The 15,921-nt window shown below is 34.8% G+C and overlaps 3 protein-coding genes across 3 annotated transcripts; 2 read left to right on the forward strand and 1 right to left on the reverse strand.

Moving 5' to 3' along the window:
* Positions 1 to 831: 831 nt before the first annotated feature.
* On the forward strand, positions 832 to 2,246 carry LOC115441121 (chromatin modification-related protein MEAF6). The gene is given in 5 exon segments (XM_030165740.2): positions 832 to 1,143; positions 1,216 to 1,419; positions 1,502 to 1,538; positions 1,636 to 1,886; positions 1,888 to 2,246. Coding segments are annotated over 5 exon segments (825 nt in total). The 5' UTR covers positions 832 to 1,002; the 3' UTR covers positions 2,080 to 2,246.
* Positions 2,167 to 5,038, reverse strand: LOC115454905 (osteopetrosis-associated transmembrane protein 1). The gene is given in 6 exon segments (XM_037447301.1): positions 2,167 to 2,313; positions 2,713 to 2,884; positions 3,436 to 3,611; positions 3,614 to 3,670; positions 4,293 to 4,594; positions 4,819 to 5,038. Coding segments are annotated over 6 exon segments (864 nt in total). The 5' UTR covers positions 4,923 to 5,038; the 3' UTR covers positions 2,167 to 2,260.
* Positions 5,039 to 10,318: 5,280 nt separating this feature from the next.
* LOC119193672 (gonadal protein gdl-like) lies at positions 10,319 to 13,678 on the forward strand. The gene is made up of 3 exons (XM_037447302.1): positions 10,319 to 11,285; positions 11,938 to 12,098; positions 13,421 to 13,678. Exons 1-3 carry the CDS (start codon positions 11,197 to 11,199, stop codon positions 13,627 to 13,629), a joined length of 459 nt encoding a protein of 152 aa, XP_037303199.1. The 5' UTR covers positions 10,319 to 11,196; the 3' UTR covers positions 13,630 to 13,678.
* The last annotated feature ends 2,243 nt before the right edge of the window (positions 13,679 to 15,921 follow it).

A 15,921-nucleotide genomic window follows, 5' to 3' on the forward strand; every position in this document is an offset into this window, starting at 1 on the left:
TACCAGTTGCAATATTTTCCTTAAATCAATAAATATGACCTTTAGAATTATTTATGTATCCGACGCACCGGCGCGTCCGCTGAATTTTGCGATGCAGCCCGACCCAATTCACCGAGCTAGTGGACACTAACCGTAACATTTTTTTTTTCAAGTTCGCTGTATTAAGTTGACAAAGACAGTGCGTATTACGCAATGCTATATTCTCAGCATTTATTGTTATTATTTTAGACTTATTAAGAAGCGAAAGAACGATAATCCTAAGAAAACTGAAGTGCCACATAATATCAACCCAATCTTTTGATATATTTATGTAACGCACCTTTTAAAAAATTTAAAAGGGTAACATATTCCGTCAGTTGCAGTGTTGCCAGAAGGTTACATTTCTTACATTTTTCGTTACTTTTGACCCCCTCGCGTAACATGTAAGTAATTTTTATATTTAAGGCAATTTTCGTAACTTTTGAGAAAAACGAGATTTGTAATACAACATTTTTATTGTAAACAGTTTACGAACGCATTTCTATTCAACGCATAAAAATTGAACACACCTAAAACTGGCGGGTCTAAAAAGTATTTCACTCCACACATATATCCACTCAGAGATGGCTCGCCATGACAAAATGAAACGTATCTTGCATATAAGTATGAAAACTTGATTTTGCTTGAGTGTGCGCGCGCACATTTCCTACTTCGCGAGTCCCCGCGGTTTCGTAGCTACAAAAATGCTTGCCCAAAAACGGGTAAATTAAAAAAAAAACAATAATGTAACTTTTGCAGCAAAAATTTAACATTTCAGGAAACGAAACGTAACTTACGGCTCAAGGGCCCTGGCAACACTGGTCAGTTGTCATTTGTGAGTGTGACTTATGCGACAATTGACGTGACATATCCTCTTCGATCAATTTTGATTCAATTTATATTTGTAAATTATATCTTTCAAACCTTTAATCCTTGGTTTATTGAATTATGGAATAATAAAATAGAAATATTTCAAACAGCGCGATGGTTGTGTCACCTCAAAGTCCCGCTAACGACACTCAAAGTGTACAATCCAAAAAAACCAACATGGCATCCAAACAATCTTCGGTGGCTGACACAAGAGCGGAATTGGCAGAATTAGTAAAACGAAAAGCTGAAGTGGCCGTAAGTGTTTACTTTCTATAACATAAAATATTCTACATTTAACATTTATGCGCCATAAATGTTATTTTTTAGGAAACCCTGGCGAATTTGGAACGTCAAATATATGCATTTGAGGGATCATACCTGGAGGATACTCAACTGTATGGAAATATAATAAGAGGCTGGGACAGATACTTAACTACTAACAAAAGTACTAATTCAAAGGCTGATAAAAGAAATAGAAAGTTCAAAGAAGCTGAACGATTATTTTCTAAATCTAGTATAACATCAATTGCTGTAAGTATTGTGATTACTTAAGAAGTTAAGTATTAAGTTTATGATTTATATCATGATACATATGTATTTTTTATCATTTTAGGCAGTAAGTGGTCTTGTGGAATCAGGGGAAGCAAAAAGTGAGTAATTTTTTACAGCAATGATTTGATGAATTCATGTTTTATCCAACAGTTTATTTACTGGTACTCTTGTGCTTACATTTTTTTTTTTTTTCAGATGACAGAAATAGTGAAACAGAATCACAGACAAATGAAGATTCTTCAGATACACAAATTAGTTCAGGGTTAAATATCGGAAGTTTGAATCACACCACCATTCATGGTTCAACTGAAAGTATTGCATCAAAGCCGTCGGGTAAACAACATACCAATGGCAGCATAGATAAAGTTATCAGCCACTCTGCACAAACTAAACAGACTGTAACCCAGAAAATTGCAACATCTTCTGGTATGCTACAAAAAGCATTTGGAAGGCGATAGTAAAATTTTGTCAGGTGTTGGCTTAGACAGTAGGCCTGGAACACCAAAAGACAAGGATTCTAGCTTAAACATGGTAAACAAAGGAGACCTTACACCAAACTCACTTAAACATAAGTTGGCTAATAGTGGAAGCAATAATAGTATTAAAAAAAGTAATAACAAAAAAGCTAGACACAGGTAATTCCTGCAACACAAGTTAATAAAATGTTAGAACTGGAATATTATGCAAAAAAAAAACAAAATGAATTGTATTGGTTACATAAACAACTTAAGAATCCAAATATTTTATTTTTGATGTCTTTGGTTAAATATAAATACAAATGCAGTAATAAATTTTGTTCAACTTTTCATGTGATTTTCTTTTAATTCATTCTTCTATTCATAGACCTCAGAATTGTTTGTTTAAATCTTGATTCTGTAAAATTAATAATTTAATAAAAAATCATTCAATGAAATCTCTTTAGTCAAACATTTCCTACTCACATACATACATAAGGAAACATTATATTCACTTTTCTATGTATACTAATATTTCATACAATGGCTTGTTTTACTTTTAATAATAATTCAAGTACTAATCAAAATGTGATGGTTAAGTTATCAACAAATATATGAGCTAAAGAGCAAATAATAGCATCCATGAAGTAATATAATTCTGTTGTTTAGGATTGCTTGACAATTATGGCATTTCAAAGACATGCATGCTGTAGTCAAAAGTAAAATAAACAGTAGGACAAAGTATAAATAAACTGATATATGTATATATGAAATGTTATAAGTATGTGTGCAAAATTTTTGGTATAATAACACTTACGCTTTAACACATTGGGCAAGTCTCTTATTGGTCCACAGAATCTTACAGCTAGATAGTAAAGGATTGGCAACATTGCTATAATTGCTGTACAACATAAAAATATGATTTCTGGTGTTTTCCTTAGTTTACAACAATTGAGACTCTTACTCCATATTGATCTTGTCGCATTCATCTGTAAAATTTTAGCCATTTTATATTTAAATATAATATAATTTACCTATAATCTCTTGGCTATCAACACCACATAAATCATTTTAGATTTTTGAACTAACCTTTTACAAAATGGGAAGACAGGAATAATACATTTTAATAAATTTAAAAATGTAGTATGATAATTACATAGTTCCTTATAATTAGCTGAATAGGGTGAGCTGAGTGCTTGAACAATGATTGCAGCAAAAGATACTTTATTCAATGTAAAATTTGAAGTTTGTGGTGCTGTCAGGTAAGCAATTTTATGTAACTTCCTAACTGAATTAAAAAAATTACAAATGGAGATTATAGGTAGTCATGCAACAATCAAAATTCATAGATTTGGAACCTCAGAAAAACAAATTTTATACTTAGATATTTTTCATAATACTGTGACTTAACACCAGTAGCATGCCATGGGCCATGGGGGGCCCATAGGTTGAGTCCCCATATCACTGATATGTTTGAAACGGCAGTAGCTACGCCCCTGTTTAAAACAACGCTTAAACCATAGTTTAAACCATTACTTACAGAATCAACCACGTCCATGCAAATATTATCTAAACCGATAGGATCATAACTGAGTGATTCATAAAAATTATTCAACTGTAAATAACTGTGCATACAGTTGTCACAGACTTTTGTATAGTTTGTTTCATCTGGAGTCAAATTCTTACGAATACAGTCTATAGTGTCATTAAAAATTTATAGAATTTTATTGTATTATTTGATAATTCTGGTGCTCCATTTGTCCAATTGTAACATCCTGTAATGAAACAAAAAATATATTAAAATTTATATTACAGAGATATTTGACAATTACATTGTGTTTTTTTTCAACATTATATATTGTTTAAAACAAAATGAAATAATTATTTCTGTATGTAACTTATATGTTTATCCAGAAGCAGGTTTATATTATGTATACCAAATGCCATAAAATCCTTTCAGAAGTTTCTATTTTCACTTCTTACAAACATCCAGAACTTTTCACCAACTTTTCCATTTATAATATTGGTAGGTTAACCAAACAGGGATAAAACTAAAAGCCAACATGTAATAACATTTCATCAACATTTTTGTTATAACCTGTTATAAACAACAATCAAAAGTTAAAGAGCTTGTCTCCATATTTTTTGTGAGGTCAAACCTAGTATTGCTCTAATTCAATATTTCTCTCACACACACACACACACCTGTGCCACATTATTCCTGATTAGAGTTAGTTGCAAGCAAAATCTAGTTAAGATAACATTGAAAAGTGGGTGGGTACATTATTATTACATTTAGTATGTTCCTTTCCTTAATGTTCTATTGTCAGTGAGCTGTAGGTTTTTGTACTAAATATGGCATAGTGGTAATAAGTTTTAGATAGGTATTAAACTTACCATTACAGTTTCCTTTATTCCACACAGACATAATGTTGTTGTAATATCCTAAAACAACATCGAGTGTGTCATGTGAAATAAATATCTCCTTACATGATGTTCCATTATCATCTTTTTTCAGTAAAGCCTGGTATTTATCTCGGAATGACACATAGTGGTCAATACACTTCTCGCAAAGTCGTACTGGCCGCGCATGTTTTATACTACATTTTGTAAAATTTGCTGATGCATCTGCAAACTTGTTTAGGAGCGGCATACAATCTGCAGGCTTTGGTGTCTCATCATTATTTACAACAGTACTCCTGGAAAACAACATTATCATTAGTAAGCGAAAGACGTAGGGCGTAATAGATAATGTTCTGCAAGTTTAAATTTTATTGAAAAGTGGGATTTATAAAATATTCTGTTCGTTTGAGGCTAGTTATTAGTTTTGATTATAATCAAAATATTGAAAGATAAATATTGTTATTTAACGTTTATCGAAAAATACAGAACATTTCAGAAAACAATAAACAAAGCAACTAACAAACGTTCCAATTTATATGCTGCATCTGTGTTATCCGCTTGTAGTAATTTGTAGTGGGTGAAAAATATAAAAAGGATATAGATCATTCCATTTAAGTTTAACATTTTAAACACATAGAAACAATATTAGGATTATTTAGCAGTCATCATTGCTTAGGATAAAAACAATCTATGTTGCCTTTTTCGTCGTTCAAATGTCACTGTCAAATTGTTTTTTTTTTTTCATTTTTTTTTTTTTTTGGTTTGATTTACTCCTTAAGGAGAAGGCAAATTTTTTTTTCATTTATTCGTTCTTAGAGGACAGGCTATTGTCTTTTGAGCATACTGCCTAGTCTTACGTACAAAGAGAATTTTAATATATATGGAAACTTACGTATGTGCTGTCAAATTGAATCACAAATCATTTTTTTTTATTTGCTCCACAAAGAACCGGCTAAAATCATTAACCATGCTGCTACATTTTGTTAGATTTACCTTTTAAATTTATGTGACACGTGTCATAGCTTTAAAAAAAAGAGCCGCCGCGATATGCTTATGAGACGTGAAACAGCAAAACTATAAAAAGACTTGGAGTCTTGATGCAAATTATATATCGATATTGAAACCCACAGCTCTAGCGCATAATCCTATTCGAAATAAGTCAGAAACCGGTATAACAGACATGTTTATGACTTGGCAATATGTTTTCCGACCTTAGTAGGTTCCCTGACAACTAATTAAAAAACGTCGGAATGACAGATGTCATTTGTCAACAATCAATTGTCAGATTCATTATTTTGATGTTTTTTTTGAGGGTAGCTGATACACGAGTCAGTGGGATTCTGTATTTAAACCTTTTAAAAAATCAGGAAATCTCTATATTACTATAATTCCTATTGAATTGTGTTCTGTATATTCTTAGTGGTGTCGGTAAGTGTTTTTGTGTATTAATTAGTCCTTGTTACTATCTCATATAGTAACAATGGACATATCACCTCGGACCCCCGATCCCCGGATATTTCCCAAACGGTTGCTATGGATGTTATTTCCCCTGCACCCTGATACTAGTGTGGCTAGACAATCGGCCTATAAACGCCAAAGCGATGACTCCTCGGAGACAATCATCCCTACCAAAAAAACTAGTTCAGCACAACCGGTCCTTGAATGCCCTTCCATTCAAACCTCATTCACTCACACAAGTTACAAGGAACTTTTGAGTTCTTACCCTGATTCAAGCACAGGTCCATTTATCGTTCATGTGTCTCGTGTTGAAACTGATCCTTCATCTGGATCGACCATCAGACCAATTAATTTTGGCCAGTTTTTGTTCAAGCATAAAATACCAAACATAATGAAAAATGGGGTAAAAAAAAGTGGGTCGCAACAGAATTTCTATTGAATTTCTTACTGCTGTTGATGCAAATAATTTTTTAATTAATCCTACTTTATCACTCAATAATTATGTTTCTTCAATCCCGTCATACAATGTGACCCGGTTGGGAGTAGTTCGAGGAATTCCTGTTGAGGTTTCCATGGATGACTTCATTAAATACATAGAAGTTCCAGATGGATGTGGTAAAGCAATTAAAGCGAGACGACTCAGCAGAAAGGTAATTACAGATGGTGCTCCTAGTTGGCTACCAACTCAAACTATTGTAATTACATTTCTGTCACAAAAATACCCTCTTACGTATATTACTTCTATAACTCTCTTCCTGTGGATATATATATACTTCCCACAATTCAATGTCTTAACTGCTGCGGTTTTGGTCACATTAAAACCAATGTCGGTCAAAAACTAGATGTTATAAATGTTCTCTTCCACACCCAGGTGACTCATGCTCGGTGGACATGCAATCTGCTAAATGTACTTCCTGTTCTGGTAGTCATTTTGCCACACACAAAAGCTGTCCTGAACATGACAGACAAAAAAATATAAAAATGCTCATGTCTAGGGACATTGTGTCTTACGACATGGCATCCTCCAATTTTAAACCTAATAACTCTTATTCACAAGCTATCAAATCTGCTCCTAATCTATCTTCCCCAATTAATATGCCTTCTCCTTCACCCAATAACTCACCTCCTAAACCTTCTTCATACAATAGAACTACTTTCTCCTCCCCTCGATCCCGAGCCCCATTAGGTAAGAGCTATAATAGAGTGTTACATTCTGATATTACTTCTGATCCTGCCTCTTCACAACCAAATGGCTGCGCTTTGAATACTCCTGTAGATGACTCTCTCCCAGAAAGTAACCTTCTAGAAGGTCTTATAAATCTAGTATTCACTATTATATCCACATATTCTGATTGCTTACCGACCAACGTTGCCAATAAATTACAATTAATTTTTTCCCTTGTTAACAATGGATCCAATAAAGATTCTTCAGTGGAACAGTAAGAGTATCCGCAATAAGAATCATGAAATTTCTCTTATGATTTCTAAATATTCCCCATCTATCCTTGCTATTTCCGAGACTTGGCTTGTCCCTGGCTCTCATTTTCGAGTCCCTGGATTTGCAGGTTTTCGGGATGACAGGGACGATGGCTATGGGGGAAGTGCTTTATTTGTAAGTCAGTCCCTCATTTATACCCAGTTAGCTGTTCCTCCTCATAGTCAAAACTTTAATGTCGTGGCTGTGAGGTGTTTTAACATTTCTTTTGTTTCTATTTACATCCCTCATCCTTCTTCCTTCATATTCCTTGAACTTCGTTCTATTTTATCTTCCTTCCTAGTCCTATGATAATCATGGGCGATTTTAATTGCCACCATACATCATGGGGTCCTATCGGTGTGACCGTGTCTCCTTTCCTCTTCTCGAAATATTGGATGATTTTAATTTTTGTGTTATCAATGATGGGTCTCCTACCCGTCGTGTTTACCCTTCTCAGAATCCAAAGAGTGTTGTAGATTTATCCATTTGTTCTGCATCTCTTGCGTCTCTACTACATTGGGAAATAAGTCCCCACAGTTTTAGCAGTGACCATTTTCCAATTGTTATCTCCGTCCCACTTAATTTTCCTCTTCAAAATCCCTTCTCCCTCTCCTCAAATATCGTTTATCTGGGGCTGATTGGCCATCATATGTAGCATCCCTCGATTCCCAATTAAATGTTATATCTGGCAATAGTAATTTACACCCTTTAGATGCATATAATAAATTCGTTGAGGCGATTTCTTCGTCTGCAGACTCTCACATTCCACTTAAAAAGGCAAATCATCCAAAAGTCGCCGCCATGGTGGGATGCAGAGTGCACGAGCATTATTCACCAACGCCACAAAGCTGAAATTAAATATAACTCTTCAATGACGACAGAGAATTTCATTTCTTTTCAACAAATGTCGGCCCGTTCCCGCAGATTATTATCCCTCCCCCTAGCATCCCTATTTTCGTTTGAAGAATTGCAATTGTCTTTAGACGGCCTTGTCGACTCATCTCCTGGGCTTGATGGCATTCCCTATTCGTTCTTGACAAGAGCTAACGATAACTGCAAACAGTTTTACCTAAAACTGATTAATCATTTTGAAACTGGTGTTGTTCCCGATGCATGGAAAACACAAATTATTATTCCTCTTCTCAAACCAGGTAAAAATCCTCTTCACTCTTCTTCATATAGACCCATAGCCCTCTCCTCTATATTACTTAAAATTTCAGAACATCTGCTCAAACATCGATTGGATTGGTTCATGGAGCACTCAGGCAAATTGTCAGATACGCAGTTTGGATTCAGGAAAGGCATGAGTACTCTAGACAGTCTTAGCATTCTTACAACTGATATTTACCGCTCTTTCCAAAACAAAGAAGTACTTTTAGGTGTCTTTTTAGACATCACTTCTGCATATGATAATGTTCTTCTTCCGGTTCTCAGAGAAAAACTTCTAAAGCTGAGTGTCCCTGAGAAGATGGTACATTTCATATTTAATTTGATGACGAGCAGATCAGTGGTAATTAAAATCAATAACACATTCTTACCCCTAGAACTGTCTGGAAAGGCCTACCTCAAGGTTCAGTACTGAGTCCTCTGCTTTACAACATTTATACTTATGATCTGGATGTAGTGGTGAACAGTTACTGTCAAGTCCTACAATACGCAGATGACCTCGTACTTTACTCATCTTCCAAATTTATTCACTGTGTAGAATCTGACTTAAACCAGGCACTAGCATATCTGGGTGATTGGTTAAATGTTCATGGTCTCACCCTATCAACATCAAAATGCAATTCTGTGCTGTTTACAAAAAGAAATATTCCCCTGTTAAAATCCTTATTGATGACGAAGTCATTACTCAGGTCTATCAAACTAAATTTCTAGGCATTATACTAGATTCGAGGATGACTGGTATCCCCATTGCCTTTACATTTCCCAAAAATGTGAAAAATGATTAACATCTTGCGTTCCCTGTCTGGAGTTTGGTGGGGGTCACATCCTTACTCTCAAAAATTGCTATACAATGCAATTATCAGAAGTCACCTGGATTACGGCTGTTTTCTGCTAGACCATTGTAATAAGGCAGGTTTGAATAGTTTGGATAAAATACAAGCTAGATGTTTACGTATAATTATGGGGGCTATGAAATCTACTCCTATCAATGCCATGCAAGTGGAGTGCGTTGAACCCCCCCTTCATATCCGTCGCCAGTACCTGTGTGACAGATTTTTCTTTAAAATTGTTCAATCTTCTTCTCACCCTCTTTTAGATAAACTTAGAACTCTTTCACAGTCACTTCCAAGTAATCCACGGTCCATGCCTTGTCTTCTTCTTAGTTTCCGCAGTTTTTCTCAATTATCTTGCCCAACGTTCCAATCCTCACTTAGTCCTTTGTACTCCCTTCCTTATAAGGCCCTAATTTTTAAACCCTCTGTCCTTCTCAATTTCGGCATAAATAAAGGTACAATCGAGGCAAACATTGTTTTTAATGAGATATTGAATTCAAAATGGGAGGGTTGGTTACCAATGTTTTGCGATGCCTCTAAATTATCAGATGACGCGTGCGTGGGTTCGGCTGTTTGGATTCCTAATTCACGCATCATACTTTCTTTTAAATCTCCTCCCTGCACCTCTGTATTTACAGGGGAATCTATAGCAATACTTGAAGCTGTTCGATTTGCCCAATCGCATAAATTAGATAAATCTATAATTTTTCCGACTCTTTAAGTAGTCTTCAGGCCATAATGTCCAATCCGTTCCGCTCCAAATCTAAATTCCCTATTACCTTGAAAATAAGACAGACATTGTTTGAGTGTGCTCTACATAACCTTAAAATAGTACTGGCCTGGATTCCGGGTCATGAAGGGATTCATGGCAATGAAACTGTGGACTCCTGTGCAAAATTTGCGACTCAGAGTGGTTCCTTGGAATACTACAATTACTTCTGCCAAGACTTATGTCTTTTGTCCCTTACTCGACTAACTCGCACATGGAATGAGCAGTGGCGGGTATCTAAATCGGTGAAGGGAAAATACTATGGAGACATTGTTCCAGATATCCCAGTCAAACCATGGTTTTCAAGTTCCGTCAATTGGACAAAACTGCTATTTCCACAATCTGTCGTCTTCGTTTCGGCCATGCATGCACCCCGATTCATCTGGCAAAATTAAGGGTTAGAGACCATTCACTTTGTGAATGTGGCTTGGAGGAAGGAAGCGCCGATCATTTATTCTTTAATTGTCCCAAATTACGATATCCCCTATATAATATTCTTCCTGATAACGTCTCCCGCCCCACTAGTTTCAAGTGTATCCTCTCCTTGGTAGACTCTCCCTTTGTTAGACAGCTATGTAAATTTATAGAAATTAACAAAATAAAGTTATAACATAGGTAACTGTCTAAGTCTAAAGTCCTTTCTAACTTTTTAGTCATAAGTGTCAGATGTTTCTGTACGTTTAGTTATATCTAATGCATGTGGTGTTATTTATTTATTGGTTTAAAATAATATTTCTATGCGTGATGTCTACTTATCATATACATGTTGTTGTAGATCACTAACATTTGGGGAAAACATCAATTCAATACGTTTCCATATATATTATAATTCTCTTTGTTCAATACGCTACGAGGGAAAAAAAGAGAGTCAACTGTCACTCAAGAACTGTCTTAACGTAGTGGTTATATTCTCTATGGAACTGTCAAATCCCCTTCGTTTATCTTCTCCCATTAACAAAAGTCTTCATCATAAAGACATTCAACTTTAATACCCAGATTAATACCTCAGTAATCTGCAGTCTGAAACAACGTGACATTGGCGGAATAGCTTCATAATCAAGCTCGTCGCCAGTAATCAAAGAAGAAGAAGAAGAAGATTATTTTGTTTGTAGCTAAAATTATTCAAACCTGTTTATACTTTAGTAAAAAAGAATAACTATGCTCCCATTGTTGTAAATAAAATAAGTTATCAATATGGACTTAGACCCGACACCCGAGGCCTTGCAAAGAAAGTTATATTTTTTACTAGAGCAATTACAAGACATGGCTAGAGAACTCCCTCCGTAAGTATATTAATACAAAAAAGAAACTTTCGATATACGTTATCCTACGTCTTTATCCATAAGTAAAATACACTGTGTCGTGAAGGTCTTAAAAAAATCCATACCCAAAACTCAAAGTTTTGGTCTAAATAAATTATTTTTATTTATTATTCTTATACCAAATGTAGTAAGGCAAATTTTACAAATATTATGTTTAACATATACATATTTAAATTTGGTAGAATTTCCACCCTGGAAAATCACTCTTCTTACTCAATCACAAATTTTCATAAAATTGAAAAAAACATAGGTCCTAAGTTATAACCTCTATGTCTATATTACCTGCACATATTATTGTTGTTTGGTTTATAATCATAATTTGAGTAGAATATAATAGTGGTACCTGCTCAGATGGACCCTCATGTTCAAAAGCCTTACTACTTAATAGTTATTATAACTTTTAGAAAAAGAATGTTGTTTTCTATCATCTGCATTCTGGTTATTTGCATTTTTTTTGTTAATTAATTTTGTTCACTAATTTCATTTGTTTTATTGATAAAAAAAAATATTGTAGTATTTTTTTTTTATTTTAACATTAGAATTAATTTATTTAATTATTAAGCCATTTCAATAATTCACAACATAATTTATGAACTATTTCAACCTTTCACAGGAAATATCAGATGAGGGTCCCCATTGAACTTCTGTCTGGCCTAGCTAACTGTCTGCTTAATGACACAGTTTTTGAAATAGTTAAAGGCCTTATGGAAATTCAACATGTTACAGAAAAACACTTGTTTCAGCAAAGGTTGCAAGTTATTAATGAAAACACATGTAAGTATTTTTACAGGACTTCTCCACTTGTAATTTTTTTGTAAGCAATTGACAATTTAACTATTGGATTGATGTGAAAAGCAAGGTACTTAATTTATAACACTGTGTCCCTAGTCTCATGCCAGATTCTTTTGGCCTTAGAGTTGATGTTGGCTTTCGCTAATGCGCTTTACAGCTTTTGTTTTGATGATACGGCATGATTACATTACTATAGCAAAGCCTGCTTGTGGTGCATTAAATGTGTGTGTAGCTGGCGAGCGTTGCACAACCAGACTTGCAGTCTGCGCACATGCAGCTTGCAATCCTTTCGCATTTATAAAGGCATTCTGTTGATTTGGATGCGCCCTAACATATTTTGTGTGGGTTTGAATCTATCAAAGTGAGACACACAAGGAAGGCTGGCAAAACGTCATAAAATGACAATATAAAAATCTGCCAATAATTTTTTTTTACCTACATGATAGTAGGGAGTAAAGGAAAAATATGTATGTTTCTAAACCAAAATGATACTGGTTCTGGTGGACCTTTTTATTCTCAGAGAAAGTGCATTACCACCATTACTACTGGAAGGCCTTTGCGTGGTGCAACTGGACACTTATGTTGAGGTCACCGTGCCTTACGGACCCTATCAATATAATCTGCCTACATTGATAGGTGAAGTCAAACCAACATTTTAGTTCTTTACTATCAAACCAGATAAATTTTCGTGGACCCCCACTTAAGAATTGTGAACTCCCATTTTTTGGTTACGCCAACGTAGACCCCCGTCAAGTCTCCCGTAGACCCCTGAGGGTCCACACTCCACACTGTCCCCTTTGGGAATCAGTGGTGTAGGTGGTTCACCTAAATTAATACTTCAGTATTTAGCTACTCTGGAATCTAAAAACTACGTGATACGAAGTTGTAACACAGTTATTTAAGATGTACCTATATTGCAGTAATTGTTTCCCGCCTTTTGTGTGCAATGACTAATGATCGACTCAAGCGCATGGTTAAAGTCGGCAACCGGTTATGATCACTTGCCATCAACTAACGCTTCCTTGTTTGCTTGCCTTCGGCGATAACGATGCCACATGCATACAGGTGCTTTATATAAAAGGACTATTAACTTTTGCTCGTAATTTCATTTTAATAAAGTTCGTTCCCTGGATTAAGTATAAGTTTTAATATTATTATAAAGCACTAAAAGTCAGAAGTCAGAACATTTTCGAAATAGTATGAGTACTGTTCAAGACGTGCCCTTACATTCAAATTTATAATAGATAAATTTTGTATTACCATTGTCATAAGCTTAAATCATATTTGAATTTTGTCTTTTGTAGTAGAAATACAAAATATGATCAACACTGTAATGGATCCAGAACAGCAGCAACTTCAACAGACTATACTGTTGGTACGACATAAAGAGCGACTAAAGCAGACCGATATGAAGTTGGTCCTGCAACTCGATCAAAAGGTATGTGAGTTTATCTCAATCTGTTTAGGACTAATATATTTGGATGGGATATTAAGAGCTATGGTAAAGCATTGATGTTGATAGGATTGGGAGTCGCCTCTGAGCTAAGACAATATATAAAGTAAGCGCCTTATATCTTTCTTTTCCGCCAACATATAAGATCAAATGCTCACATTCATAAAAACTTGTATTTGGCAGATTGTAAACAGACAATGTGCGTTCATAACAACACCAAAACCGTACCTATCAATATTGCGTTGCACATTCCTAATGATGCGTTACGTCTTACGGCGCAGCAGCCCGTGTCATCTCACGCGTAAACACAAACGTATGACAATGTACGATGTTATTTATAAAGATGCGATTTGGTAGAGCGGCGGTACTCACTGAGCTCGCGGCGATTCCTTTAACGTTTCATGCGGCGAGCATCGCTGTAGCCGAGATGAGATGCAGCAGGAAGGTCTGTTCAATCAAACCGACTAGAGCGCAGTGGCAGGACTTGCGACGCCGCCTCGCGTCATTACATCGGGGAATTGACTACGTGCCGCCGCGATAAAAACCAAGTGAGACGCGTCGGTGCCACCCGCATGGCTCCGCTGCAAATAACATTGCATTTCAAGAAACCGGCGTGCAAAATTGCTTTTTCTTAAACATACTCATGCAATGCCATATGATTGAATCCAGTACCTGATACTCCGCGTCTCTGTAAATGGGGTCTAAGCAATGACTAAATATAAAGAGGACAGGCCTCAAAAGTTAGCTATATGAATAAGTTATATTTATGTTAGGGAAATCGACGCAGAATTGTCAATATATATGTCTATCTCTTTTACTCAAAGCTATTTGGAACGCAACAAAAAAAGACAAAATAATTGCTTTCGCATATGGCACTATTTCGTTTACTTCAACACACTGGGACCGCCTTTGCGGGCAGAAACGCCATTTTATGCTGGCCAGTCGGCAAGTACATGTAGTGTCAGACGATGTAAACAAATCTTCATAAATATTGAATTTAAAGTAATATAATCATATTCTCAATTGTTCAGTGTGTTTATTAGTGTATTTGTTAAGTTTCGAAATGACTCAGTGTTGTGTGAAAGGATGCAAATCGAATTCACGCAAGAAAGAGCCCGAAATATTTTCATAGGTTAGTAACTGTTTTACCGAAAATTAGCAAATATCTTTGTATAATTACTTTTTGGATGTGTTTTTATCAATTAAAATGATATGTGGATCTGGTTTGTTAAGCTTTTGGACCCTTTTAGGCGTGATTTATACACATTAAAATCATTATGTTTGTTTACACACGAGCTTAGGGATGGGTGGGTGGATTTGTTTAGAAATTATTGATATCGATATTTTAACAGACGCCCGTTTATCAGTTACGGTTTTTGTCTTTGAAAGAATGTTAGAGCACACATCAATATTGTATTATTCAGAACGACAAACTAAGTGAAATTAGAATATTTTTTAAGATAACCAAAAATTTAAAACCAAGGCAAAATGAATTGAGAATATTGAGTTGACGTGATTAATCCTACACCAAATACATATTTTTACATTTTGAGAAGAATATGCATAAACCACACGTTTAATTAACGCGAGTAAAGATAACTGTTTTCCAACAATATTCCTGATAAGTAAAAATAGTAATGATTATTATACTTCACCTAATAGTAATATTACTTTAATATATTGCTGAATAAAATTAGAATTTACATAAAAGAATAGATAAACATAAAAGAAAACAAATATAAAGATGAAATGTGATATATTTTTTACAATTGGCGGTCTTATGTGTTTCGAGCAACCTTGCATGCACGGAAATAGATACATCATATATTGTTGTTGCAAATAATTATTATAATTGATTATCTTAACCACCATTTTCACGGTCATTGATTTTAGTTTGCTGAACCATAGTTATGTTTCTCGATCAAAGAGTATAATAATAAAATAAAATAAAACCAACCAAATAATTACGCTACGCTATCTTATTCCATTTATCATGTATTAAATAAATATCTTAATCTGTAACTTAAATTTTAGCAAGGAATAGTGCAACATACAAATATATATCAAACACAACTGATGTTTGCCTACAACAGGTACTGCTTTGTTTAACAATTGTTACTTATAATCTGTAGTTTCAGTGTGTTTGTTTATTATGGTTTGTTATATTTATATTATGGTAGTTCCTAACCCCTTTCGTATTTGATCTTTTGGGGCTTGTTTGTTTCTCTTAATTCTTCGATGTCGATACAAAATTTTCGGTACTAGCATATGACTATTGTAAGGGCGTCGGCACCATTTTGTTCATGAAATGTGCCGCATGCACGTAACTATATTACCATCCTCTATACTTTT

This window comes from Manduca sexta, unplaced genomic scaffold, assembly GCF_014839805.1.
Source record: "Manduca sexta isolate Smith_Timp_Sample1 unplaced genomic scaffold, JHU_Msex_v1.0 HiC_scaffold_88, whole genome shotgun sequence".
Classification (NCBI taxonomy): Eukaryota; Metazoa; Arthropoda; class Insecta; order Lepidoptera; family Sphingidae; genus Manduca; species Manduca sexta.